The following is a 26,129-nucleotide window of genomic DNA, read 5'->3' as shown; positions in this document are numbered from 1 at the left end:
GCCGAACGTAAACAGACCGTCATCGAGGTCGGCACTCCGAGGCGGAGCTCCCGTGATCTGGTTCAATGCTGGCCGCGCAGGTGACCTCGTTCGGATGGGCGCGGGCTCTATAATCCGGTTGTCCGCAGTATGCGCGTTTCGGGCACTGCTGCGCACTGGCACACATTGCGGCGTGCATGCCCAGATCGGACTCCGCCGCCGCTGATGGTCATCAGAACGGCATCACGGCGTGCCAGCATCACCGGCCGTAAGCTTTGCCCGCATACACAAAGCTTGGCGGAAATAGAAGTCCGTTATAAGTGAAGTCAGCGCCCTCCGCGTCAACTGTTCTTTATTGAAACTCTGTGAAAAGCGTAAATGTCCGCGAATTTAAGGCGAGAGAGAAACCCAGTCAAATATATACGCCGCAAAGAAAGATATTTAAACGACGCCGAAGAATACAACCCAGATAAGACGCTCGTAAACATGCGAGTCAAGACAAAGACAATCAGAGGAAGGGAGGTATAGCTGAACAACCACATTTGTACACTGTATACGTAAGATCCATTTGGCTATGGAACATAGTTATAGGCCGGCAAACGCACTCATGAGCTGACTCAATCCGGGCGAGCAATATTTTGGTAAGTGTGAGGCCAGGTGAGCGCCAAGCGCAAAACATATTACTTTGAGTGAGTGAGTGATACACGTATTTTGTTTATATATATATATATATATATATATATATATATATATATATATATATATATCGACAGGACAAAGTTAAAAATGCGGTTACACTAAATTGTGCAAAGCTTGGCACAGAGAAGCTGGTTGATCCTCAGTCCGTCGTGTCTGTATCCGTCCTGCGTCTTGATAGGCCGGAGGTTCGCCGTTGGCGTTATCCGTATAAATCTGCACCGTTCGAGCACATAATCCGGTAGACTCGCGACTGTGCGCTGCCTGTGCACGCCATCGTCACCACAGACACGGCGATGATGGTATGGGCGTGCACACGAAAACCATATGAAGGGGGCGCCAAGAATGTCCCGTACTTCGCACCTCTCACATCGTGAGGGCACGGTGATGCAGGATTTTAACGACAATGGCAGCTGAGTACCATTGATGTTGCATTCCAAGAACTGTATACTTCCCATTTTATTGCGACAGCAATTACAAGGACACTCTCGGCTGGTTCTTGCCGCCGTCGTCGGTCACCGCCGTCATATACCGAATATGTATAGGTATCTATAAATATATGGGAAAGCAACAAACAAACAACAATTCAGAAAAAAAATAGTTTCCCGCACGTGGAATCGAACGTGTTTACGCCCGTAAAGGCAACGACAAAGCGCAGGCTTTTGTTGAAAGCACGACGTCGTTTCGTTCTCATTTTCGCATCAACTGCGAAGCTTGTTTCTTTTATCTTGACTCGAACAAGAGACGAGAGGCGGGGGGGGGGGGGGGGGCTGCGGTGAGGTTTCGCTCTTGCTAATGGGGAACCTTGAGCCCGCTTATGATCATGATGTGCGTATAGATGTATATAGCAGTGCGGAGTGACAAACAGAACCGCCAGCAGGGGCGAATGAGTTTGCAACAGGGTTGCCACTGGTGGCTACTTTTGCCAAATTGGCGAACTAGAGAGGCCCATGGCGACCGAAAATTAGGAATGGCCACATGACGAATTTGTGGCGATTTTCGGCTTATGTAGGTCTCAACTGAGTTATGCATTCTGTACTCGGTGTCTTCAAAACAAATGGGAGACATTTTTTAAATCTATTTTTCATAGTGCTAGACCCACCAGTAGAAGGCACAATTTACGCTCAATTCAGTACGTCTGTCCTGTTTCTCGTTTGCATCGCCTCGATTCTGGCGCACTGGTGCGTCCGCCAGCAACCTTCCAGGAAAAGTTGGGTCAGCGGACTGCTTCGCGTGCCGCGAGGCAGTGGTGTTATACTAAGTTTTTATATGCTTTAAACACTTTAAGCTCCTTCAAAATTTTGCTTCTGAAGTGTCTGTACGTGACGATTAGGCCACGTGTTTTAACCACAATCCCACTCACCCTGAGTAGCTTGTCAACTTGTTAACTGCTGTAATAATCCCTAATTTAGTGTGCAAAGTTTAAGTTTATTGTTAACATACTTTTTTCAGGCCGGCCAAGAAGTCAGCTTCTTATGGCAGGCTTCAAAAACAGCTTCAAAAACTGCGCCGAGGTGACTGTAGCGTATAGGCGTGACCGTCTTGAAAGCGTGGTGTGGGCTTTGCGACGGTTACAAAGCACTTCGAATTCATATCCGTCGTTTTGCAATTAGGTTGTTTGATTACGAGACACATGATTCCACTGCAATGAAGGCTACGCACGCAGTTCCTTGTTGTAGCGTCGGGTTAGTCCTGCATTCGTACAATTGAAACCATCCCAAACGTTTGCTCTATTAGGCGCTAGCATTCATGGATGCTGCTGGTATGTGCATGCCCTTTCTCAGTGGATGATGCGACTCCAAGCCCACTAAGCCCTCACAGGTCGAAGCGGATGATCCGACTGGCATTGAAAAATTTCAATATAATTTAGGCGTTATTGATGGTACTGCACTATACGGGGCTATACACAATTAGCAATTTTTGCTACTATATGCACGTCACACATATGTACAGTGGTGACGTTTTTGGCAACATTTGAAGAAAAATGGAGACTTTTGGCGACTGATCGCTCGTCGTTCGGCGATTTTCACTCGAAAATCAGTGGCAACCCTGGTTTGTAACCGAAAACAAGCGCGTCAGCAGACAAAGGGTTCGACTTTAAGTTGAGGAAAACCAGTTTCGCTCTCTCACTCAATGCAAATGCTATGAAACTTTTGCGGACATACAAATAGAATAAGGAGTGTAAAAAAGTTGATTACTGACAAATCCAACTAAAGTAACGGCAGCTCCATTGAGAAGCAATGCGACGCATCTATGACGCCCCCTGCAGAAGCCGGTGTACTCTGGGTAGACAAAGCGACCTGATTGCATGGGACGGGTATCTCCTCGCATAATAAAGCTGCGAACGTACCGAATACAAACACAAAATTTTAAATAGATGCTTGCTAGTTTTTACAATTTCACAGTCTTCCTGCCTTGCATGCGACCCCCAGGCTTTTTCAAGAATATTTTTCGCACTCATGCATTAAAACCGGAAACGAAATCCCTCATTATAGCGGTATGCTTTCCCATACATTTCAGCAACACAGGAGCACAACATCTCAGCAAGTGCAAAAACTCAAAGAGGCTTTAAATGAAGAAACATCTTTCGAAGAATGGTTACAAGGTCGTACATTCTGCACGTCAACTCGACGGCACTTCGTTAAAGCCTGGGCCACACCTCGTCCTTTGACAGGTTTAGGATGCCCCGCCCCTTATAACGCAAGCGTCGAACGTAAACGTCTCTAAAGCAGCAGCCTATTGCCTCTAATGGAATATTGGGAAATCCGCCTGCGGCGACAGTAAGACCACAGCGATTGCAACAACCCCGACATCAGAAACGGGAAGGAAATTCGGAGAGAACAAACAAATAAATAAAAGCGAAGAACACGACCTGAAAGCAAACAGGACTTCAGCACTCATCGAGACAAGGTCGGTTCGTTTGAATAAAAAAAAAGTGCCCCCCCCCCCCTTCTCCCCGTTTTCTAGCTCTTCGAAACTCTCTTCCGGGCACGATGGTCCCGTACCAGGCACTGACTCATCGCGAAAAGAGAGTATAGGAAAAGGGGGGGGGGGGGGAAAGTCACAAGCACTGGCAATGACAACGAGAGTTACTGACCCTAATGGGCCAGTGTTCACGCAGCGACGCGCGCTAACGTGCTGGGCGCATTAAAGAGGCCGCCACGGAGGCAGCAGTGTACAGCGGTCACAGGCGAGTCGGCCATGGCGCGAAAAACGGCCGCACCATTAGGACATCGCTGGAAATGGAGGGGGAGAGTGCGGAAGGGGACGGCACCGCTGGCATCGCCCTTGAACTCGGGTCGGCCGCGTCAGCTGGCTTTTAAATGCTCGCTGATGATCGCCGTGCGAGCACAAGGAGCGCGGATAATCTGCAATCGTCGCCTCAAATACAAAGAGGCTCAGCCCAAAGAAGTCGCCGCTGCACGTGTGTACAGATGGAAAGAGAGGCGCGTTTTCTGAATAACTGCATAAATGTACACAGCCCAATCAGACGAGACAATTGCACTGGCACTCCCTTCCACAGGACTTTCGTAACGACGTGCGAAAAGCTAACGGCGTGCCAAGCGCCAGCAGTGCTTCACTACGTCTCGGACCCAACGACAGGTGTCACGCATAAATTCTATGGTTGGCTGCGGATAAGTATAGGTAATGCCTATGCTTAGCCGACAACTGCGGTAGTTGTTGGTTCGTATTTAAGGCATAGGAATCACGATAGAACAGTTAGCGTGACGACATGCCACCCAATAAATAGTGACGTCGGACATACAGTTGGCCTTCGCACGCTTCCACAGTCCGCGGCTCGCACATGAGGACGTTACGGGAAACCACGCTGCGTGGTGGGAAAAAAAATTTCGAACTTGCTGTTCCGTTGTGACTACTCAGGTACTTGCCGCTTCTCTGATATATCCACGAGCGCCATACAACTGAATTTTCTGAAGTGTCGACTCTACATAAACTGGGAAAAAACATGATAACAAACGTGGGGGGTCACGGATGTTTCACTGCGTAATAAAGAAAACCATGTTCACCATTCCCATCGTACACGCTCGAAATAAACAAAAAGTGCTTGCCTTCGAAAAAATTATTACATCCTTCTACGGAACTCATATAAACGAATTTGTATTTTTAATGTAGACGTTAACAAGCAACCCCAATTAGCTATAAGTTAATCCAGAGCTGTTCCTTAAAGATAGAAATAGAAATAATGCATCACAGGAATTGTAATCTGAGATGTGGGCCTCAGACAAAAGTACTCTAACCTGCTACTGTGCTCAAGATCAAGGCGAAGACGAGCTGTAAAGGCGCATGGTTGCTTGGATTCAATAGTTTACCGGGTTTAACTTCCCAAAGTGACGCATGTGTTTGGGACACGCCGTATAGCGGAGGGCTCCGGAAAATTTCGACCACCAAGGCTTCACTGCACTGGCATGGCACAGTACATGGGCCTTTTAGCATATCGTCTTCTTCGAAATGCGAGCGCCCCGACCGCGATCGAACCCACGTCTTAGATCGCGCCAGTAGCCAAGCACCTTAAACACTGGAGACAAAGGCATGGGGTGACCATTGTGCAAGTACGAGTGAGTATAGCAGGGACAAATGCATGGAGGGTGACCATTGTGCAAGTACGAGTGAGTATAGCAGGGACAAAGGCATGGAGGGTGACCATTGTGCAAGTACGAGTGAGTATAGCAGGGACAAGGGCATGGAGGGTGACCATTGTGCAAGTACGAGTGAGTATAGCAGGGACAAAGGCATGGAGGGTGACCATTGTGCAAGTACGAGTGAGTATAGCAGGGACAAGGGCATGGGGGGGGTGACCATTGCGCAAGTACGTGTGAGTATAGCAGGCGCCAGACGTGACCCGGGCAATGAACACATAGCCACATAACAAAATGCATTGTAAGGAGCACACTTAGGATAGTTTGAAAAGAAGGAGTAGCCTCAAGCTGTGGTACAATCGAGGCACCCTAACCAGCTTCGTCCACAGAATAAAAACAAAAAACGGTCAAGGCATGCTGGGCTTAAAAGGGACGGTGTCAGAGCACCTACGATAGCGTTCCCTCATCTCCAAAGCATCGTTCACGGGACGTTAAACGCATCACTCAATAAATCCGAATGGGCATTTCGGACATCGTATGCACTCTGCTCTAGTTCACGGTCAACACAATTTATGCCGAAAGGCGCACGACCGCCGGCGGGACTCGTGATTCGAACTTACACAGAAGGCGCAGCTGCTTTGAATGCAGCCCACGAGCGCAGAACACGACGGCCAGGTCAATCACCGGCTCACTTGTTGTTGGCCGCCTCGGGCGAGGGGGCCACGCGACCTGGCCAATCAGCCAGCGAGGGGGGCGCGCGTCACGGCCGCGAGATCAAAACAATGCGGCTCACTCCGCTCAACTGATCAGGGCCGGCCGAATAATGACGACACACAAAACGAACCTTGACGGCGCCCTTGGCGAGCGGGGCCCTTGAGGAAGCGCCGTCCGCTAATTCTTGATAACCACGTGACCTAAATACTCGCGCGAGCGGCGCATGACAACACGGCGGGGTTAGTTCACATGACACCGCACACTACGCCTGATATGTCGAACAGATATCAAGCTGCAATCGATGTAAAGCGCGCGCATTGTTCATCCCTCAGCACGTGAGCGCATTCGTCGAAGAACATGGACTTATTATATATTTTTTTTTCCGGTAAGGTTAAATGCGTCCGTGACTGGTATATAGATAAAGAGGAAGCCTTTTACTTACTAACCACAGCACGTTTGACCTCATCCCTCTTTCGAATGCGAGTCACGCGAACATGTGGTGCGCCTCAAATTGGCGTCCTTAAGTTGCCAAATAATATAAGTAATAAGAAGTGCAAACGCACGTACAACGAAAAAAAAATAGACGTTTCAACAGGGGACCGGTCAGTTTCAAGTGTAGAGTTGAAAGATCGGTTCCCCGTCGAAACGTCGCATATGTCCTTCCAATTCAAAATGGGCCTGTTGGTGTCTCCACTATCCACAATCATTTTGTGAAGGAAATAAAACTGCGTCACGCAAAATAATTACTACAACATTGCTGCCTTGAGCAATTACTACGAAACAATTTTTTTTACTTAATCTGAAGGCGATGGGCTTCACGACTTTTTTGGATACTCAGTTTTGTCACAACTGGCATCATTTTTGGCATTACCAAGCTTTGCAAAATGCTGCGTCTTTAATGTTTAAGAAAAACCGCTGATTTTTTTTTTTCTTCGTGAGGAATATGTTCCCATAACGGACTTTCAAGTTCATATAATAAATGATAGAAATACTGCGGCAAATAAAACAAATATTGCGAACAAAATTGTGAATAGGTTGTTAAAAATATAGAGTGTCACCACCCCTGGTGCGGCCTCACTTTCGTAGAGTTTGTAGCGTACACGTCGTTGTATAGTATACCTTGTTGGTAATATACACAAAAAGTTGGGAAAGAGAAATTCTTGTTTCAGTGCGCGAATACAATTTTCAAAGTGAACGACAACAAAGAAGTTTCCCTCTTCTTCGCCTTCACTGCATAATAAGGCAGCGCAGGATTCCAGCGGGCGCCTTTTCGCAGCGACTAAAGCAAGTCGTACACCGGCTAGCACTGCTTGAAAGGGACACTAAAGATAAACTGTATTCTGTGAACTCCTAAGTCCGGTTAGGTTAGGCTGCCTTAGGTTAGATCGTAAGTTTCACTATCATTAATTCATCATTAGAGAAAGAAATCAAGGTTGAAGTTTCATTTTTAAACTTCGCGCCGAAATCACACATGACGCCACGAATTTCAACATGTATTTTTCATATTTTCGCGACATTGGCTATACATGAAAACTTCCGAAACTCCGTAGGTTGGGTCCATTGGCCAACAGATGATAATTGTACAAGTTTTACCGAACAACGCAGGATACTAGCAGACGCCTTGAAAATATTCGATGTCACGGTGTTTGGTGCGAAAATCTAAATGTGGCATATGGCGGCTGCATTTCCGATGGAGGCGGAAATGTTGTAGGCCCATGAGCTCAGATTTGGGTGCCTGTCATAATCATGTAGTGGTTTTGGGACGTTAAACCCCACATATCAATCAATTAAATGTTGCGTATCTCCACCCGCCTTTCCTTTCGCACGTTTTCTCCCTTAACTAAGCTTCGTCTCGCGCTGAGTGTGGCGTTTTCGGAACTGTGAAACTGATCTTAACTAATACGCGAAAAATAGTGTTCCTCCTTAGTGTCCCTTTATGTAATACCGCTGTGAAAAACGTCAAAAGCACCAACAGTTCTCAAACAATGCACGTCGTTATGCTCCCGCTTGGAATGACCAAGGAGGGGATAATGTTTACCCGCTTCATATTCTAAAAGAAAATAATTACAGTGTATCAAGGGTCGGCATGGACGACACAAGGAAGGAAACCACGAAAATTAAATAAACGCCTCCCGAGGTTGTTTCCCCCCCACCCCGGTGTCGCGGCTGATAGCATATGTCGCAGGAAGAGACGAGCGATTCGTAGTCGTCAGAGGCCGTCGACTCGCTGAAAGCCTCGCTTTCAAAACACTCGACGGTGACTGCCTACGTGCCAGGCTGCGGCTCGAGTGAACAGCGCATGCTGTTAGGGGAAAAAAAAAAGAAAGAAGAGAGCTGACCTTGGTTCACTATCAGTCACAAGATACTTGCGACGACCTCAGTATGGCCACGTAAACAACAAAACGACTTCAGCCGATCTGCAGGGCACTGCCCGAAAGTACACCGATACAGGGATGACCGATCGAACGATTGATAATATCGAGCCAAGTATGGCACGCCCCTCCGAACACAGCTCGGCTTTCGGCCCTTGACAGGGTTTAAAGACATGAAGGAGAAAGACTTCAAAGAAACATGCGTTTTGACCAGTGATGCTACAGAAACGCCGTCAAATACAACGTCTTCAGATATGATGAAGCCAGAAATTTCGCACATTCCAGTACATTCTGAACTGATCAACATTGCTGACGAAGCGCAGCTTGCGAGCGCGACCTGAACAGCGCATGAGAGCCTCCTAAGCGTGTATACCTTATACGTATCCACGTCGGGTCCAAACATTAGTAATTATATAACCGGTCGGCCAGCACAACATCGCAGAAAGCCAGCTCATAGCCATCCCTTCTCTCGCGTCGCGTCATTATGGTTGCTGGTTAAGCACGCTTCGCAAATTCTACGATTCTACGCTGCGTGACCGACTAATCCTGCGGACCTCAGTATATCTCCCGTCCTGTCGATCACCGTCATAAAGCTGGTATCGATCCTCGTCCCACCCGGAGATCTGGCCAACCATCCTTACCACCTCCCGCGATGTCATCGTAACGACAACCAATTCTTTCGCAGACTTTGGCAAGCATTGTATAGCCAGGCGACATATCCCAATGAAGCACGCCAACAGATAATAGCCCGACGATTGTGTCTATCAGGTTCCTCGATCAGGCCTTTCGGACGCGTTATATGTTACCCTTCATACTTCCTAATTTTTTTTTAAATTGCCAACTAAATACGCCATTGCAACAACATTACATCTTAGAAATCTCTCTCTTAGGCGCTTGTCGTGTGTGGTTCTCCCCTCTTCCGTCTACGCTTCTTCCGTCACGCCCGCAAAGAAAACCTTTTTGTTAGATTGTGCTTCATTGGTGTAATTGGTTCTTTGACTTGTATATGTTAGCAGATATCCTCCGTGATGCGCCATGACCTTGAAGAAAGAAAGGGAATCTGTGACGGTCCAGGGGATGCGCCGTTTAGCGAATGTACTAGCGCTATACTCGCTCAATACAGATTTATATTATGGTTAAACACTTCAGGCACTAAAGGTAAATGCACCTTTATCTCTTTCAAGCATATACACTTTCTAATTCAGCTTCATTATTCAGGCAGCGAAAAGCCTTGGCTGCATATATCTACAGGCTTACTTAAAAATTGCTTGTTACGCCTTTGTGGACAAACATCCCTATTGAAATTACCTTTCGTTTAAGTAAATTTTGCATTAATGCAACTGCGTTCGCTTTTTTTTCTTTTTCTTCGAATTAGTGCGTTAGCATGCATCATACGCTTTTACTACTTGCATTACTTGACCTAAGCGGGCGCTTTCTTGTATAGGACAACACAACTATGATGGAACAATGATTTTGTCACATTTTCTGTGAAGCGTTGATTTTTTTTTCTTCTCTTTCTACCAGCCTTATTGCATTCTGTTGCCACGCATGGAAACGTTTTGCTTTACATTGTAAAATGCCTCGCGGAAAGCCTGTCGGATTACTGATCTTTAGCTGAACCTCGATTTTCTGCACATTACGGATATAATATGTTCATTCTTCTTTGTCATCTGCACAGTATGCGTGTCCACTTAAAGCACACCGGTATTTTTTTTTCTTTTCTTACCATGCAGACGGTACCGCTACGGTGACCCTACCCTGTATTTGCGGAGCTCAGCTGTTGACCGGAAAAACGCGGCTTCGATCCGAGCCGCTGTGGTCGCACTTCGAAGGACTTACTGTGCGACGTTGGCGCAGGTTGAAAAGCCATGGTAGCCGAAATCCCTCTCCTTTTACGGCATCTCCCTCGCGGACGTAGAACGCAAACCTTTTGAAGTGTAAATATATTTTCATACCTGGACCCGCTTTAGAGGAAGCGTCAAGGCAAAGCTGTCAAATCCATCTCTGCACTACGCGTTTTCCTCACCACAAGTCAGAGATAGAACAATGACATAATTAGGAAACGCCAGGAGTGCGTCCGAAGTTTAATTCCAGGAAGAAGGATGTAACAGTTCTTTCAAGTGCATCCTCCGTCGTGACGTTCGACTACAGACCCATCTTTCTGCAATGAAAGAGCTGAGAGTTCCCAACAGCTATATCATTTATTAGCGATATAGAGCTAATTAGTTCCAGTCTATATCATTTCATGATGTCGTCTAAGCGTGCCAACGCTAGAGAATACCGGTGCTATAAGACACCACGCCATGCGACTGACATGTCTAGTGCCAGTTGATTAGCCCCACTATGCGCTTTTAAAACAGAGCACACCAGTCACTGACGAAATTCGCCAATGGAGCATTCATTGTGAGGACAACAACAAAGGTAAAACACTGCAGAGAAAGGCTCTGCCAAGATTGCGGCCCGAAGTGCCAGCACGGCTGGGTGCGGGCACTTCGGTCCTGACGCACACTCACATCGGAAGTCATCCCAGTCGCGCAGCGGTGACACGGGCGGCGTCGGGTACGCGGCGGCACGGCAGCACAGGGCACAGGCACACAGCGCCGACGGCGCCGTCGGCGGGCCCGGTCCTCCGGGTGCCGACGCCGCGCGCTCGCGTTTGCGCCGCTTGCGGGGCTTGAGCACTCGGGGCAGCGGAGCCTGGGCCTCGTCGGCCGCCAGCGCGGAGTCCGGCGTCGAAGGCGGCGTCGGCTCGTCGGCGGCCGCGAGCGGTTTGCGTCCGCGCGGCGCCAGCACGAGAGGCGAGCCCTGGGCGTGCAGCGCCAGCTGCGACAGCGACACGATCTGCTCGTCGAGCGGCGGCGACGGCGGCAACGCGATGAGCGGCACGCCGGCCCAGGCCGGCCGCGGCGGCTTGGCGATCAGGCAGGCGCCCAGCAGACGCTCGGGCCCCACCGACACGCGCATGCCGCCCAACAGCTTCCACACTGACGACGGCCAGCGAGCGCACGCCGGAGCGCGGCGAGGGGGCGCACCGCACGCCCATTGGACCGCGCCTCTCTGGGTCACTGGAGGAGGAGGCCGCTAACGGGACGCCGCTTTCGCGCGCGAAAGTGGGACCCGAGATTGCGGCCCGACCGAGCGCGTTGGACCCCACGCCACACCGCGAACTACACCTGCTCAGCGGACCACCTTTGTCATCGCGGCCAAAAAGAGAGCAGCTGAAGGACCCCAAATGGCTGATCATACACGCGTGTTGTTCACTTGGTCGGCGAGAACACGCACGGCGCAAAATAATTCCACGACTGCAACTTCAGCCCGAGCCCTCGCAAATGCTTTGGATCTACAAATCACTTGGATCAGCTGTTGTTCCTCCCTACCGTTGTTGCGCTGTACCTACAATACTCAGCATGAACAAACTCACCCAAATCAAGCTGTCGTTGCTACAAAAAAAAAAAAAAAGAAAACGACCAACTTTCAAAATCGGCCCTACTCGTGTTGCTATACGAACCATGGACACGCGGTAGATGTGCCTCACTGAAACAACAGATCGAATTTCAAAGCATAACAGACGAAGTTATAGATAGAGTTTGCTTTCACAAGCTTACGATTTTACGTCTGCACAATACCGCCTATGTCAGGGCACTTGTATGTCGGTTTCCCTTCGGTGTTAGCGTCAGCTCAAATGTTGACATCTACTGCGAAAAGGGAGCAAAAAAAAATGAGAGGGCACACCAAAAGAAATCTCGCTCAACGTTATTAAACCACGCTACGATGCAAGAAATCTTGCTTTGCGACCATGAACGCCTCTTTCATACACACCACCACGAACGACAACAAAACCGCATTAACAGAACAAGACTCACCAGAGAGGAAAAACAAGAACCCAGAGACCATGACCAGCGCTACACATATAGCCCTTCATTCCATCTGCATACGGGAACGTGCCAGGGACAGGAGATAAGTGAAACGGGCGTTTTGAAATTCTCAAAGCTTGCGCACGGAGGTACTATCTTTTTTTACATCCCCGAGCCGCAAGGCAACATAAGCCTGCAACTCTACGTCGACAAAATAAGAACAGGTAAGAGGGCTTTGGGAAACGTAGCAGCTGAATACGTTCCCACCGCAAATTACAAAATATCTATTCAGAATTTCAAAAACGGGCTACCAAAACACCAGTAGCATGTCAAAAGCAACTAGCATGATCTCGGCAAGGAGAAAAAATAAAGAATAAACGCATACAGCGACCGCAAATAACACTCCGCCACCAGCGACACCGCGCAGAAAATCGGCGCGCCGTTTGCCCGAGCATGTTGACACGCCAGCTGCGATTTGCGTGCCGATCTACAGAAGTGAAAAAGCCCGCGTGCTGGTGCATAGAAGTGTGGCAGCTTGGGCTAGTTGGTATGGCATGTATGGCATGACGATAGTTATAGCGCGAGAAAAAAAAAAAAAAACGACGGCACAGAGTCCTTCGTGTCCTTCTTGTCTCTGTGCCGTCGTTTTGTTCTCGCGCTATAACTATCGCCGTGTTCGTTCAGTCGCTTCAGGCTGATAAGGATGAAAGGGGGGGGGGGGGGGCTAGAATATTGCCCGCACGTCGACAAGATGGTATGAAACAAAGAAACCTGGGAAATGAATATATATATATATATATATATATATATATATATATATATATATATATATATATATATATATATATATATATATATATATATATATATATATATATATATATATATATAATGTGTACATACAAAGTGATTCATACCTTCACAGTAAGCTCCCCACGGAACATTGTCAGACATGAAATCATGCGACAGAAACTAAGTATATCAGTGTAGCATGGAAAGCGGGTGCACCATGCTTTCCATGCTACACTGATATATATATATATATATATATATATATATATATATATATATATATATATATATATATATATATATATATAGTAAACAGATAGGCGAAAATGGCAATGCATTTTCCCGCATCTTCGGCAGCGTATTCGACAACTGTAGCTCACAATATAACGTGAGCACTGACCGCCTTCAATTCCGCAACTGCAACACAGCTTTAGCGAGAGCGGCATCGCTGCGGAATTTAGTTTTTGACATCGCTACGCAGGCCTGCCACAACTATAAATTGCGACAGAAAAAAAACTTCTCTGCGTATGATGTTGTCACTACTTGGCACCTTGACTGAACAGACCCTGTTCCACCTGTTCAAAACTTCCCCGATAGCGCCATTTAGCCTCGCATCAATGCGGAGCATTCGAACAAACGCTATTCGAAAGCTACACTAAGTTTAAACTGATTCCCAAGAGATGCCGAGTATCTGCAGAACTAAACGACATAACCATAAAAACGAAACAAAAAGAGTAAAAATGAAATCAAAATTATACATTCAGTTGGAATTCCTCAAACAACACACACGCTATATGTGGCGGAGAACTGAACCATCGAGCTCAGCAAAGGAACGCCAAATCACATCGGCGGGTTACATCACAGCCACGAAGGAACGCGAAAAAAGCGTGGTCTCGGTTAAACTTCATCCGAAGACATCTTTCGTGCCTGTATGCCAGTGGGCGAAAAAGGAAACGAAGCGAGTGGGAAGGAAGGACGGCGCACATTACGCAAAAGGGCAACGACGGTCCAGTAGAGTTGCATCAGTCGACTCTTATCATATAGCGCGACCAAGTGAGAGTGCACAGATAAGTTCCACTTCCTCCATATAACGTAACGATGCACAGACAAGCACTCCTTTAGCGCGTGCACAGCATGCAGCAACGTCGTACACGAGGCACTGGTTTCGCCGAAAGCGATATCAAGGTCTTTTACGCTTTGCGCTCTCAAAGACAATGGCACGGTGAGGAGCGAGCCAACGGCGTAAAGCAAGCGTCAAACCACCGAGGCGCCGAGATCAGGCCAAAAGAAATCCGTCGGCCGTCGTCCAAAGAAACAAAGCTAGCATTCGCCACAATGTCGTGCGCGCACAACGTTCCAGCCAGCAGTGGACTGTCTTGAGTGCGGCAGAGACGACCGAGTTAGGCGTGAAGAAACTCCGCTGGCGCTACAAATTCGTGTCTCTAGCGTTCTGTAGGCGCGGACCTCACATTCACCGTCGATAGAACAGTAACGCGCACCGCGCGTCGAGAATACGGATAATACAGAAACACGCCGCGTATACTGTGGCACGCATCTGCATTGTATGCCGCAGATTATTCCCTACCAGGCCATGTTTTGTCAAACATGACTGCACTCCCGTACGCTGACGATGATGTCCAATTTCAGAAGTGGTGGAGAGAGGGCAGATGCCATACTTCTTTTCTCCTAATATGACAGCAGGGAGGAGGAGAAAGTAAGTGTGCCTCTGTTAACCTCCTTTCCCCATTTTTTTTCGTAGACTCTGTGCAAGCGGTGAGAACTCAAACGTGCTTTGAGATTTTTTTTAAATTATTACGAAACTTTCCTTTAAAGGAGTACTGACACAAAATTTAAATATTTTCGGCTTGTTGCTCTAAATAAAAACACAAGTGTGGACAACCTCAAAACAGCGTCGTAAGGTTTGGGAATGCAGTGATTACATGTTTATTACCACTACCTTAGAGAAACACTCAGTTCGGTTTTGGTATCGAAGGGACGGCTTCGCAGTGATGTCTCAACACCAGTCTGACGTCACGGGAAGAGTGCAACTCGCCAAATACTAGCCCCAGTTCTGTCACTAGCAGTCGGTCGCGCGTGGTTTACGTAAACAACTATGAACGAATTGCGTCAAGCGACTCTGACCGCGATTTCTGCGATTTGGGCTGCATGCAGGGCGTAGACTACGCAAACACAGTGAACTGTGTTTACTCCTCGTGATAATGTCCATTGCGGCGGGGCTGCCTTGCAGATACTTTAGACGTTCAAAAATTTAAGGTCAAAGGAAAATACTCCATACGTCTTGTCTGTCTGCGGTGTGTGGGTGTGGATAGCGTTGATAGTGCATATCCTGGAAACAAAACATGTCCCTATTGAAGCACCTCGAGGTCGCGCCAGTACTCCTTGAAGGAATAATGCTTGGTATGTGTATGTGTGATTTATGTGCGCTGTAAGGCCCACGTTGTGTATGAATCGATGCAGTAGTTTGTCGAATCTATAAAGTAAGCAAAGGTCATAGCTGTTAGTGACTCTGTAGGAAAATCCAGCACGATAATTCTAAGGAAGTAGCCTCCTCCACAATGCTAGCGGGCAAGGCGCAAAAGCATCGTGCAGGCGGCTCGCGCCACAGAGAAATCACCCCACGCTGTGGCAGGCAACCTTCACTGCAGAATCAAGCGATACGTAATAAAAATACATTAAATTACGCGGTCGCTATACTGAAAATAAATTAAGCTTAAAACACTGGACCTACCACTGCGTGTGCGTGTAGAAAGGGAGGGGCGAGCTCCCAAGATGTCTAAATTTCCATCCTATCATGTGCACGCGCTAATACTAGTCCACACCGATACCTTTCGAATAGCGGCGCACATTGACTTCCTGCAGCGAGCAGCCGCGGATACACCGTGCTTTTCGAATTTTAATTTGCCGTATCACTAATATGCTGGAGAAACCAAACCTTCCCGATACCATCAGACCACTCATCGGCTGCATCTATTCATCTCTGGCAGATAATACACAGCTCACTCACAAACTAACGCTGGAAGCACCCCCAAAAGCACGTCAAAACATACGGCGCCATCCGATCACGCGCCACGATTCAAGGCCCCAGCAACGGTCGCTTCGCCACAGCGTACACCACTTGGGCTCCTCCACAAACAACGCACGCCGTGAAAGGGAACACGAGGCAGCATCGAGAAAATTCGAGAAGCCACCGAGTGCGTCCGTCTGCGCAGCAGAACATGCCAGAAGGACAAAGTATACGTTCCCTGGCTTTCGCTGTGCTGCGCACACGTGAGCGGTGCGGAATATTCCCGAACTCGACCGCGGCCTGATATTGTAAGCGGGCGGCGACGGATAGTCGGGTGGGTCGGTGAAGAGCTGCAAGAAGAGTAATGTAAAGGGCCGGCGACGAAGGAAACAACAACCAGCGCTGGAGCCTTCGTGTTTCCTTGATTTCCTGAACCGATCTAGTCGGGATGAACCCATAAGAAAGCTTCAGTCATCAAGTGGCTTCCATACCAAACCGATAGATATTGCCGACGCTTTCACTGACTTCTTCTGCGGACCCACTTCCGAGGAAAGCAACAATAATGAACTATATCACCTCAACGTTGTTTGCAATCAATGTACTTATTTCCAACTGACCCAGACGAGATAATCAATGCCATAAATCATTTAAAGGTTACGCGCGCAGGTCTAGATGAAATTAGTTCAGCAAATATAAAATTAGTCGCCATTGAATCGCTAGCCATTTATCCTGCCAACTTAATCATATATATATATATATATATATATATATATATATATATATATATATATATATATATATATATATATATATATATATATATATATATATATATATATATATATATAAAGAAATATTTCACTCGTGATTTTTAAGTTGGTGATGCATTATAAATGGCTAGCGATTCAATGGCGACCGACTAATTTTATTACCGACTAATTTCTGTTCAAGCTTAAATCATAGCACAAGGGCCTGACACGCAGTATGGACATCTTTGGTATCATTATGGCATCCGCGTTTACACATTTCTGAATAAAACGGCAACTGGGGCGGCTAGCTTAGAGCTATAGGGACACAAGTGTGATTCCATCTGTACTCGCCATGCATAGATGACACGATAGGTCGTGCTAGCGTGCACGAGCTTCCCGCGTCTCTTCGGCAGATTACTACAGCCATCGTCGATCTCCAGTGCACGCTAGACGGTAAACGCCCACTGCAAGCGAGCGGTTCTACACACCGCTTTGAAAGTTCGAATTTTTACGCCTTCCGTTAACTATATGGCGCCGACAGTATCGCAATGAACGTACAACATATACTAAAGGAAATGATTATGGTCTCGGCTTCTAGACGTAAAAGGCTGTTAAAGTGAAACTGGATGGCATTCTTGACACACGATCCAATTGGGAATGATGGGACTACTATTCTCAATTTTCAGATTGAGGTGAGGCACAAACACTATTGTAGAAGTGATTATTGTAAAAGTGTGTATGTGTGTGTGTGCGGGGGGGTATCCATAGGCTTATGTTCAGACGAATTGCACGTGGTCGAAGAAAAAGAATTCCGCACAGAACCGAAGACGACCAGAAGCCGTGCCTGCCAGCCTGCGTCATCGGGAACCACTCCGTTGAAGCAACGAGTCACGCAGCGCCAGAGTGAGTGTCGCGCGCTTCGTGGGCGGTCCAGAAATACTGGCTCGGAGATGGCCTCAATGCGTCCACAAGCCTTGTCAATGTGCCGAGCAAACACATCCCGTAGAGGGCGGACCAAAGAAGAGGGCAGGGGTACGATGGACGCATGATATGCGCACCAAAGCAACTATTTACATTCGCGATAAAAATCGACGCATGTCGTCGCAGTGCAGACAAGCTGCAGCAGCAAATTCTCCTTTCGCGAATATTCGGCGTGCCCTCATAGACACTACGGCATAAACTACTCATAGACTAATTTGGCTTCTCAAAGGCACGTCGTTTAGACCGCAATGAGTTTACATGCCGTCATAAAAAGGAACTAAAAAAGTTTACTTTTGTTTTTCTTCGCATATATATAGTGGTCCACAAACGTCACGTGCATCGGGAAAACGCAAGGCCCATAGAATTAGCAATTCATGTCGTAAGGCTAACGGGCTGGGTAGTAACTATTCTGACATTCCTCTCTAAATACGTTCTGCATCGTTCTGGTGAAAAAACGCGACCATTATTGCTTTCAAACTCGTTGTTAGTCGCATGTGAACACACACACACGCACAGATATATATATATATATATATATATATATATATATATATATATATATATATATATATATATATATATATATATATATATATATATATATCAGTGACAGTTGTATACCGCGGAAACAAGGCGACTCGTTTTCACGGTTTCGCGTGTCCTCAATTCAAAGAAAGACGTCATGTGACCGACGTGTCGCACACCGCGGATTCCACTAGACTAAGCAATTCGCTGATCACGTTTCATGGACCGCTGCTGATCCACGAATTTTCGTGGCTGCCACGAACACGCAACAGAAACAGGCGCAAGCCTGAGGAAAACGTGTTTACGAGTCGTTTCATCATTTCCTCGGCATATCTGTGGTATGTTCAGAGCAAGTATAACGTATAGATGGTATACAAAAGCTGACCGGATACTGCACACTGCTAGTTAACATCCCTGATGTCACTGCTGTCCAAAGTGCTGCCATCGGGAAAATTATCGCGCATGTCTCGCTTTGGTCCAGTCTGCGGGGCAATATGAGACGCAGCGCGGGCCAAGACAACACTGGCAATATTTAGGTGGTTGACCTCTTGCAGGACAACCGCTTCAGACTCACTCCATCAGCACCGAAGCAATCTCGCGGTTGCTCTTTGTGCTGCGCGCACTGAATCCAAACGTATCCTGTAGCTTCGGTGTTCAGCTTGGATATCAAGCCCCGCTCTTTCAGCTCTGTGAGCTGCTTTTCTTGTTTAAGGCTATTCGTTTTGATCGGAACGCGTATCTGCGAAGCGCTTGGCTATGAAATTATTTCCACTTTCTGAGGCGTCTCTGCAGGAAGCACATCCCCGGGGACACCGAAAGAACCCTCGCAGCAGTACCATTGCAGCAATAGTGATGATGATGATGGAGTTGCAGTGAGTATGTGCATGACAACAGGGCTAAAGCCAGTTGGTGCGTATTCATTTTAGGGAGAGCGCGTGCAAGCACGCACACAAAAAGGAAGTCAGGACACCACAAACGCGTGGTTGTGTCCCGCGGCTTCCTTCTCGCGCACGTGTTTGCACGCCCTGTCCTTTTAGTATGTGCACCTAGGCACTATGAAGGAGAGGCCGAGAATCGGGCGGATATAATTTACTTAAAACATATAAGTTTACTAGGCCCGATAGTCGACACTTGCGACGCGCTGTTTGAACACGAAAAGCACAGGTAGGACACACACGAGCGCGACCTAACAACTCGTTCTAACCCTTCTACGTTCGATAACAAAACAGAATGCACAGATCTTCAGAATCTTGTCATCAAATGCTTCTAGTGCATCCTTTACGTCGCTTTCATCCTAGCAACCTGCATATAATTTTCTCTAGTATTTCTGCAGGATTTTAATGAAGAGGTACATAACATATATGACAAAATAAATTATTCGCTCCGTAAGAAGCCTTTTATGCTCATTGAACGCCTTTTTGTCAAGCTTTGCCCCTTTCAAGTGCCCTATATAATTTTACCCCTTTTAAGTGTCCTATATAGTAAAGCAGCTTAGTGGTGCCCAGCCCGAAGGAAAAGCGTAACTGGGTCACCTGCCTTCTTCCTTTTTATTAAAACGAAAGCGTTTTATGCCGGGGTCACACACGGCTCCGCTGACGTACTTCCGTCACGAATGTGACGTTGAAAAAAATATACTAAGAAATTGCAAACATCAAAGCCAGAAGGCAAGCATTTCACGCGCGGAATCGAACCAGAACCCTATCGATTCTCAGCGCGCGGCGCTAACCACTACGGCACGGAGCGTACGTTACCTGGAATGCTGAAGGCAAGTTATTTATATACGCCATGCACCGTAAGGCAGCCCTCAGAGCTTCGAAACCTTAGCGCGTTTCGTAATCAGTGGCGAGATGGCGCGACGGTCTCACGTTGGGCGCGCTCTGAAGGTCATCGCCTCCACGAAGCGCCGCCTCTACGGAGCGTGGTCTCTTCAGCGCACGTGCTTATCAGACTCCTAATTCGGTAGAGGACAAAGGTCACTTCGCACGCTGCCGCGGCCGCGTTTACGAGAAGAGCACGCTGCTGACACACGACGCCGGACGAGGTGCGACAGTTCGCGCTTGTCCTGTGTGTACTAGTGCGCCCGTTTCGTGCGTCTTTCATTCGGTTTGTACAGCGCGCTTCAAGTGTCGCGCTGTGACAGTGGTAGTCTGCGCTCGTGCTCTGTATGCCAATTTCGTGCGCACTTTCCGCTTGAGGTGTGCGCTGCAATTTCCGAGCTGCTTGCCATTCTTAGCCTGACTTTGCAATTTCCTGCTGTTGCTGGAACAATGCACAATAAACGCCCAACTACCTCTGTAGAGACACATTTCACTTTCGTGTTACACCGATTCTATACAAGGGGATCAGCCAAGTTTTATTTTTATTTTTCTTCTTTGTCTTTCTCGTTACCCGTTCCTCGTATTTTTTGTTAAGCCTGGGAGACAAAACCGAGGTTCACTGCTTCTGCCAAATATTTAGGCTGGCATCCTCTGATGCAACCAGCGTCAAAACCAGCGAGCGAACCAGGCTGGTGCAATCAACGGCATCTCTTGCGGTGCGTCTTACGCAAAGCGCAGCATGCCCCCTCACCCACGTCCTTTCTTGTTCCCTGTTCCTTGTATTTTGTGTCGCTATTTTTGGTTAGTTATCTATCTCTAATTACTTGTCTTTTTCTCGCTCTAATTTCTCTCTCTGCTTATTTCTCTTTCTATTTTGCTTTGTGTCTTCTCTTTTTCTTTCTGCCTCATTCTATCTTTGGTTTTCGTTATTTCTCTCTTCGTTTATCTTGCAGTCTTACACTGTTTTTCTATCTCTTTTACGTGCTTCATTCTCTTTCTCCATTTCTCACCTTTTTTATGTCTTCGTTCCCTTTGTTCTCGTATATTTTCATCTTTCTTATCTCTCTTTATCTTTCTATCACTCTCTTGATATTTCCCTTTGTTTTTATCTCGTTTCTTTCACTATCTCTTTCACGTGTTTCACGAGCTCCCCTTCGACAAACGCAGTTTTCGTTTAACGCTCGCATCTGCTGTAGCATCGGGGCTTGCCCAATTCCTGTGGCGCGTACCCAGGGCTGCCTTTTTGCGGATACTAAAGTTCTTACGGCCGGTTTCCACTATCATCATCATCATCATCAGCCTGACTACGTCCACTGCAGGACAAAGGCCTCTCCCATGTTCCGCCATTTAACCCGATCCTGTGCTTGCTGCTGCCAATTTATATTCGCAAACTTCTTAATCTCATCTGCCCACCTAACCTTCTGTCTCCCCCTAACCCGCTTCCCTTCTCTGGGAATCCAGTAAGTTACCCTTAATGACCAGCGGTTATCCTGTCTACGCGCTACATGCCCAGCCCATGTCCACTTCCTCTTCTTTACTTCAACTAGGATATCCTTAACCCCCGTTTGTCCCCTAATCCACTCTGCTCTCTTCTTGTCTCTTAAGGTTACACCTATCATTTTTTTTTCCATTGCTCGCTGCGTCGCCCTCAATTTAAGCTGAACCCTCTTTGTAAGTCTCCAGGTTTCTGCTCCGTAGCTAAGTACCGGCAAGATACAGCTGTTATATACCTTCCTCTTGAGGGATAGTGGCAATCTACCTGTCATAATTTGAGAGTGCTTGCCGAATGTGCTCCACCCCATTCTTATTCTTCTAGTTACTTCAATCTCATGGTTAGGCTCTGCGGTTATTACCTGCCCTAAGTAGACATAGTCTTTTACAACCTCAAGTGCACTATTACCTATCTCGAAGCGCTGCTCCTTTCCCAGGTTGTTGTACATTACTTTCGTTTTCTGCAGATTAATTTTAAGACCCACCTTTCTGCTCTCCTTGTCTAACTCCGTAATCATGAGTTGCAATTCGTCCCCTGAGTTACTCAGCAATGCAATGTCATCGGCGAAGCGCAAGTTACTAAGGTATTCTCCATTAACTCTTATCCCTAACTGTTCTCATTCTAGGCTTCTGAAAACCTCCTGTAAGCACGCGGTAAATAGCATTGGGGAGATTGTGTCCCCCTGCCTTACACCCTTCTTGATTGGTATTCTGTTGCTTTCTTTATGAAGCACTATGGTAGCAGTTGATCCCCTGTAGATTCCTTCCAGAATGTTTATATATACTTCATCTACGCCCTGATTCCGCAGTGTCTGCATGACGGCTGATATTTCTACTGAATCAAACGCCTTCTCGTAATCTATGAAGGCTATGTATAGTGGTTGGTTATACTCTGGGCATTTCTCTATTACCTGATTGATAGTATGAATGTAATCAATTGTTGAGTAGCCTGTTCGAAATCCTGCTTGTTCCTTTGGTTGATTGAATTCTAATGTTTTCTTTACTCAGTTAGCAATTACCTTTGTAAATAGCTTGTATACTACAGAGAGCAAGCTGATCGGCCTGTAATTCTTCAAGTCCTTGTCATCTCCTTTCTTATGTATTAAGATGATGTTAGCGTTCTTCCAAGACTCTGGTACCCTTCCCGTCAGGAGACACCTCGTAAACAGGGTGGCTAGTTTTTCTAACACAATCTGTCCTCCATCTTTCAGCAGGTCTGATGTTACCTGATCCTCACCAGCAGCTTTGCCTTTTTGCATGCTCTCCAAAGCTTTTCTGACTTCTTCTATCATTACTGGTGGGGTGTCATCTGGGTTACTGCTAGTTCTTATAGTATTAAGGTCGTGGTTGTCTCGGCTACTGTACAGATCTCTGTAAAACTCCTCCGCTATTTTAACTATGCTATCCATATTGGTAGTTATTTTGCCTTCTTTGTCCCTTAGTGCATACATCCGACTTTTGCCTATCCCAAGTTTCCTCTTCACTGCTTTGACGCTTCCTCCGTTTTTCAGAGCGTGTTCAATTCTCTCCATGTTATACCTTCTTACATCGGATACCTTACGCCTATTAATCAACTTCGAAAGCTCTGCCAGTTCTATTTTGTCTGTTGTACATGAGACTTTCATGATTTGACGCTTTTTAATTAGGTTCTTCGTTTCCTGGGAAAGCTTGCCAGTGTCCTGTCTAACTACCCTGCCTCCAACTTCCACTGCACACTCCGTAATGATACTCGTCAGATTATCATTCATTGTATCTACGCTAAGGTTGGTTTCCTCACTAAGAGCCGAGTACCTGTTCTGCAGCGACACTCTGAATTCCCGTACTTTCCCTCTCAGTGTTAGCTCATTGATTGGCTTCTTGCGTATCAGTTTCTGTCGTTCCTTCTTCAAGTCTAGGCGAATTCGAGACCGTACCATTCTATGGTCACTGCATCGTACCTTGCCAACCACTTCCACATCCTGCACGATTCCTGGGTGTGCAGTCATTATAAAGTCTTTTCGTTCTTATTTTCGCCATTAGGGCTCCTCCATGTCCACTTGCGGTTTTTTCGTTTTCGGTAGAAGGTATTCAAAATACGCAAATTATTGCGTTCTGCAAATTCTACTAGTAGCTCTCCTCTGGCGTTTCTAGTGCCGATGCCATAATCTCCTACTGCCTGGTCTCCAGCCTGCTTCTTCCCTACCTTTGCATTAAAGTCACCCATCACTATAGTATACTGTGTTTTTACATTACTCATTGCCGATTCCACGTCTTCATAGAAGCTTTCAACTGAAGCGTCATCATGGCTGGATGTAGGCGCGTAAGCCTGTACTACGTTCATCTTGTATCTTTTATTCAGTTTAATTACAATACCTACCACCCCTTCATTAATGCTATAGTATTCCTCTATGTTGCCAGCTATGTTTCTGTGAATTAGGAACCCCACTCCCAGTTCTCTTCTGTCTGCCAAGCCCCGATAGCAAAGGACGTGCCCATTCTGTAGCACAGTATAGGCCTCATCTGTCCTCCTAACCTCACTGAGCCCTATTATATCCCATTTAATACCCTCTAGCTCCTCGAATAGTACAGCTGGACTTCCCTCACTAGATAAGGTTCTAGCGAAAAATGTTGCCAAGTTTAGGTTCCAATGGCGATCTGTCCGGATCCAGAGATCCTTAGCACCCTCTGCTGCGTTGCAGATCTGACCGCCGCCGTGGTCAGTTGCTTCGCAGCTGCTGGGGACTGAGGGCCGTGAGTTATTTGACGTATGCGTGTGGGAGGTAGTGGCCAGATACTGCACCAGGGTGGCCAATCCTTCTCTGGTGAGGGAGTGCGTTCCCGGCGGTGGTTACCGGTGAGGCCGCACCCCAGGCCTCTTAATGCAGTTCCATCAACACGCGGATTTTTTTTTTTTAATCCGGTTGGGAACTGCGCGGCACCGGGATTTGAACCACGGACCTCTTTAGAAAATAATAATATTACTTACGGAGCAGCACTAATTTTGGAGTATTTTCGTGCAAGGCTTCGAAAATTTAAGCGAGAATAATTTCTCCCCTCTTTTTGTACCGAGTCCAATGACAACAACGCCTCACTTTTTTCCCCACGCGAACTTTCGAAAAACCGCTAAGCTTTGCATAAAAAAAAACGGACAACGATAACGGAATATGCCGATCAAATAAGAAACAAAAGTTTCGTTGCAGGTATACCGGCAGCGAAGTGAGAATGTCGAGTTTTGTCCAGAGAGAGAGAGAGAGAGAGAGAGAGAGAGAGAAAACTTTATTTGCGCATAACGCGGAGCATTGCAAATGGTCGGGCCCCTATTCCAGGGCTCCGCTGGCCCTAGCCATCATCTCTACCCGTTGGACCAGCCAGCGCTGATCAACAATGGCCGAGCTGGACAGCAGTGCCTCCCATTGTTCCTCTGTGTTGTTCATGTTGTGGTGTTCTTCATTGTGATGCGTACACTCCCACGTGATGCGAAACAGAGTTGGTGTCGCCCCACACCACGGACATATATCTTTGTCCAGCGTCTCATTTTGTCCCGCCGTATCTCCCAACCATCGCCTTTGACTCTTCTGGACGCTTTCACGTGAAACAAACGCCTCAGATAACAAGCTCAGAATGTAAATCGAAGTATTGCAGATTTAGTTTTGATCGTTAGCATCTTCAAAACTCGTTACACTAAACGCGGGACAGAAGACGGGACAGCGAGGACAGAGCCCCACCGGACTGCAGAGAGCGAGCGAATCCCGCAGGCAAGCGTTTTCCTTCCGGAGACAGATCGCGACGCAAATGCGGAGGCAGAATGGCTGCGGTACGAGGGAAAAAGCATCGAGTGCTTGCTTAAACTTTGACACTAAACCCTCACGTTAGAGTGGCACCGAAAAACCATTCACGGCGTCCTATTTATCTCGGTTCCGTGAGCGGGCCAGATGAAACGGCCGCACGCGACTTCACGAACGCAACGAGCGGCAAGCACGCTTGACACGCTTCCGAACGCGAGCTCCTGGTGCGTGTCCCCTGTTCCGGTTACTCAACACGCCTCGGTGGCGCAGTTGCTCGCAGCTCCTGCAGCTGAACACGAAGCAGCAGCTTCACTCGTGGCACAAACGGCCGCACAGCCGAGTCTTTCAGTACATACGCATTCGAGAGAGAGAAAAGAGGACACGCGCAGATGTCGTTGTTCACATAATAGACACCGCCAATTTTTCGTACCGACAGAGCTCTGCCTTTTTTTTCTTTTTTTCCTATCCACAGTCGACCACACCACGCCCTCGGGAGAAATGTCCGGGTACATACGCCAGCGTTACACGCAGTCTCCAAGCGCCACTCGCTCACGTGCCTTTTGGGTTCCCTTCTACTCTGCAATTTCTTCGAACGCCTACGCGACAAAGGGCCCCCAAAGCAGGCCCCCGATTTAGGAGACCCTTTTAGAACTTTAATCAACTTATCGAGCGATTGGTTGACGGACTGATTGTTGAGCGACTTCCTGGTTGACAGGGATGACTGACAGATTCTGATTTCACGAGACCACACGCGCCATTCCAGAAACGCAAG

General features: G+C 47.3%; 1 protein-coding gene across 7 annotated transcripts in view; it reads right to left on the bottom strand.

The window, feature by feature from the left end:
- twin (CCR4-NOT transcription complex subunit 6-like twin) overlaps positions 1–26,129 on the bottom strand; it is a 264,806-nt gene that overhangs the window by 142,381 nt on the left and 96,296 nt on the right. The window contains exon 1 of one of the 7 annotated variants that reach the window (XM_075878741.1): positions 10,873–11,354. The exons of the other annotated variants lie outside the window; for them this stretch is intronic. Coding sequence (XP_075734856.1) covers positions 10,873–11,323 — 451 coding nt within the window. The 5' untranslated portion in view covers positions 11,324–11,354. Of the gene's footprint in view, positions 1–10,872; positions 11,355–26,129 lie in introns of those variants that run through there. 7 annotated transcript variants of the gene reach the window in all.

This window comes from Rhipicephalus microplus, chromosome X (genome assembly GCF_043290135.1).
Source record: "Rhipicephalus microplus isolate Deutch F79 chromosome X, USDA_Rmic, whole genome shotgun sequence".
NCBI classification, from domain to species: Eukaryota; Metazoa; Arthropoda; class Arachnida; order Ixodida; family Ixodidae; genus Rhipicephalus; species Rhipicephalus microplus.
The sequence above is the reverse complement of the archived record's forward strand: the minus strand, read 5'-3'. Positions and strand labels throughout refer to the sequence as shown.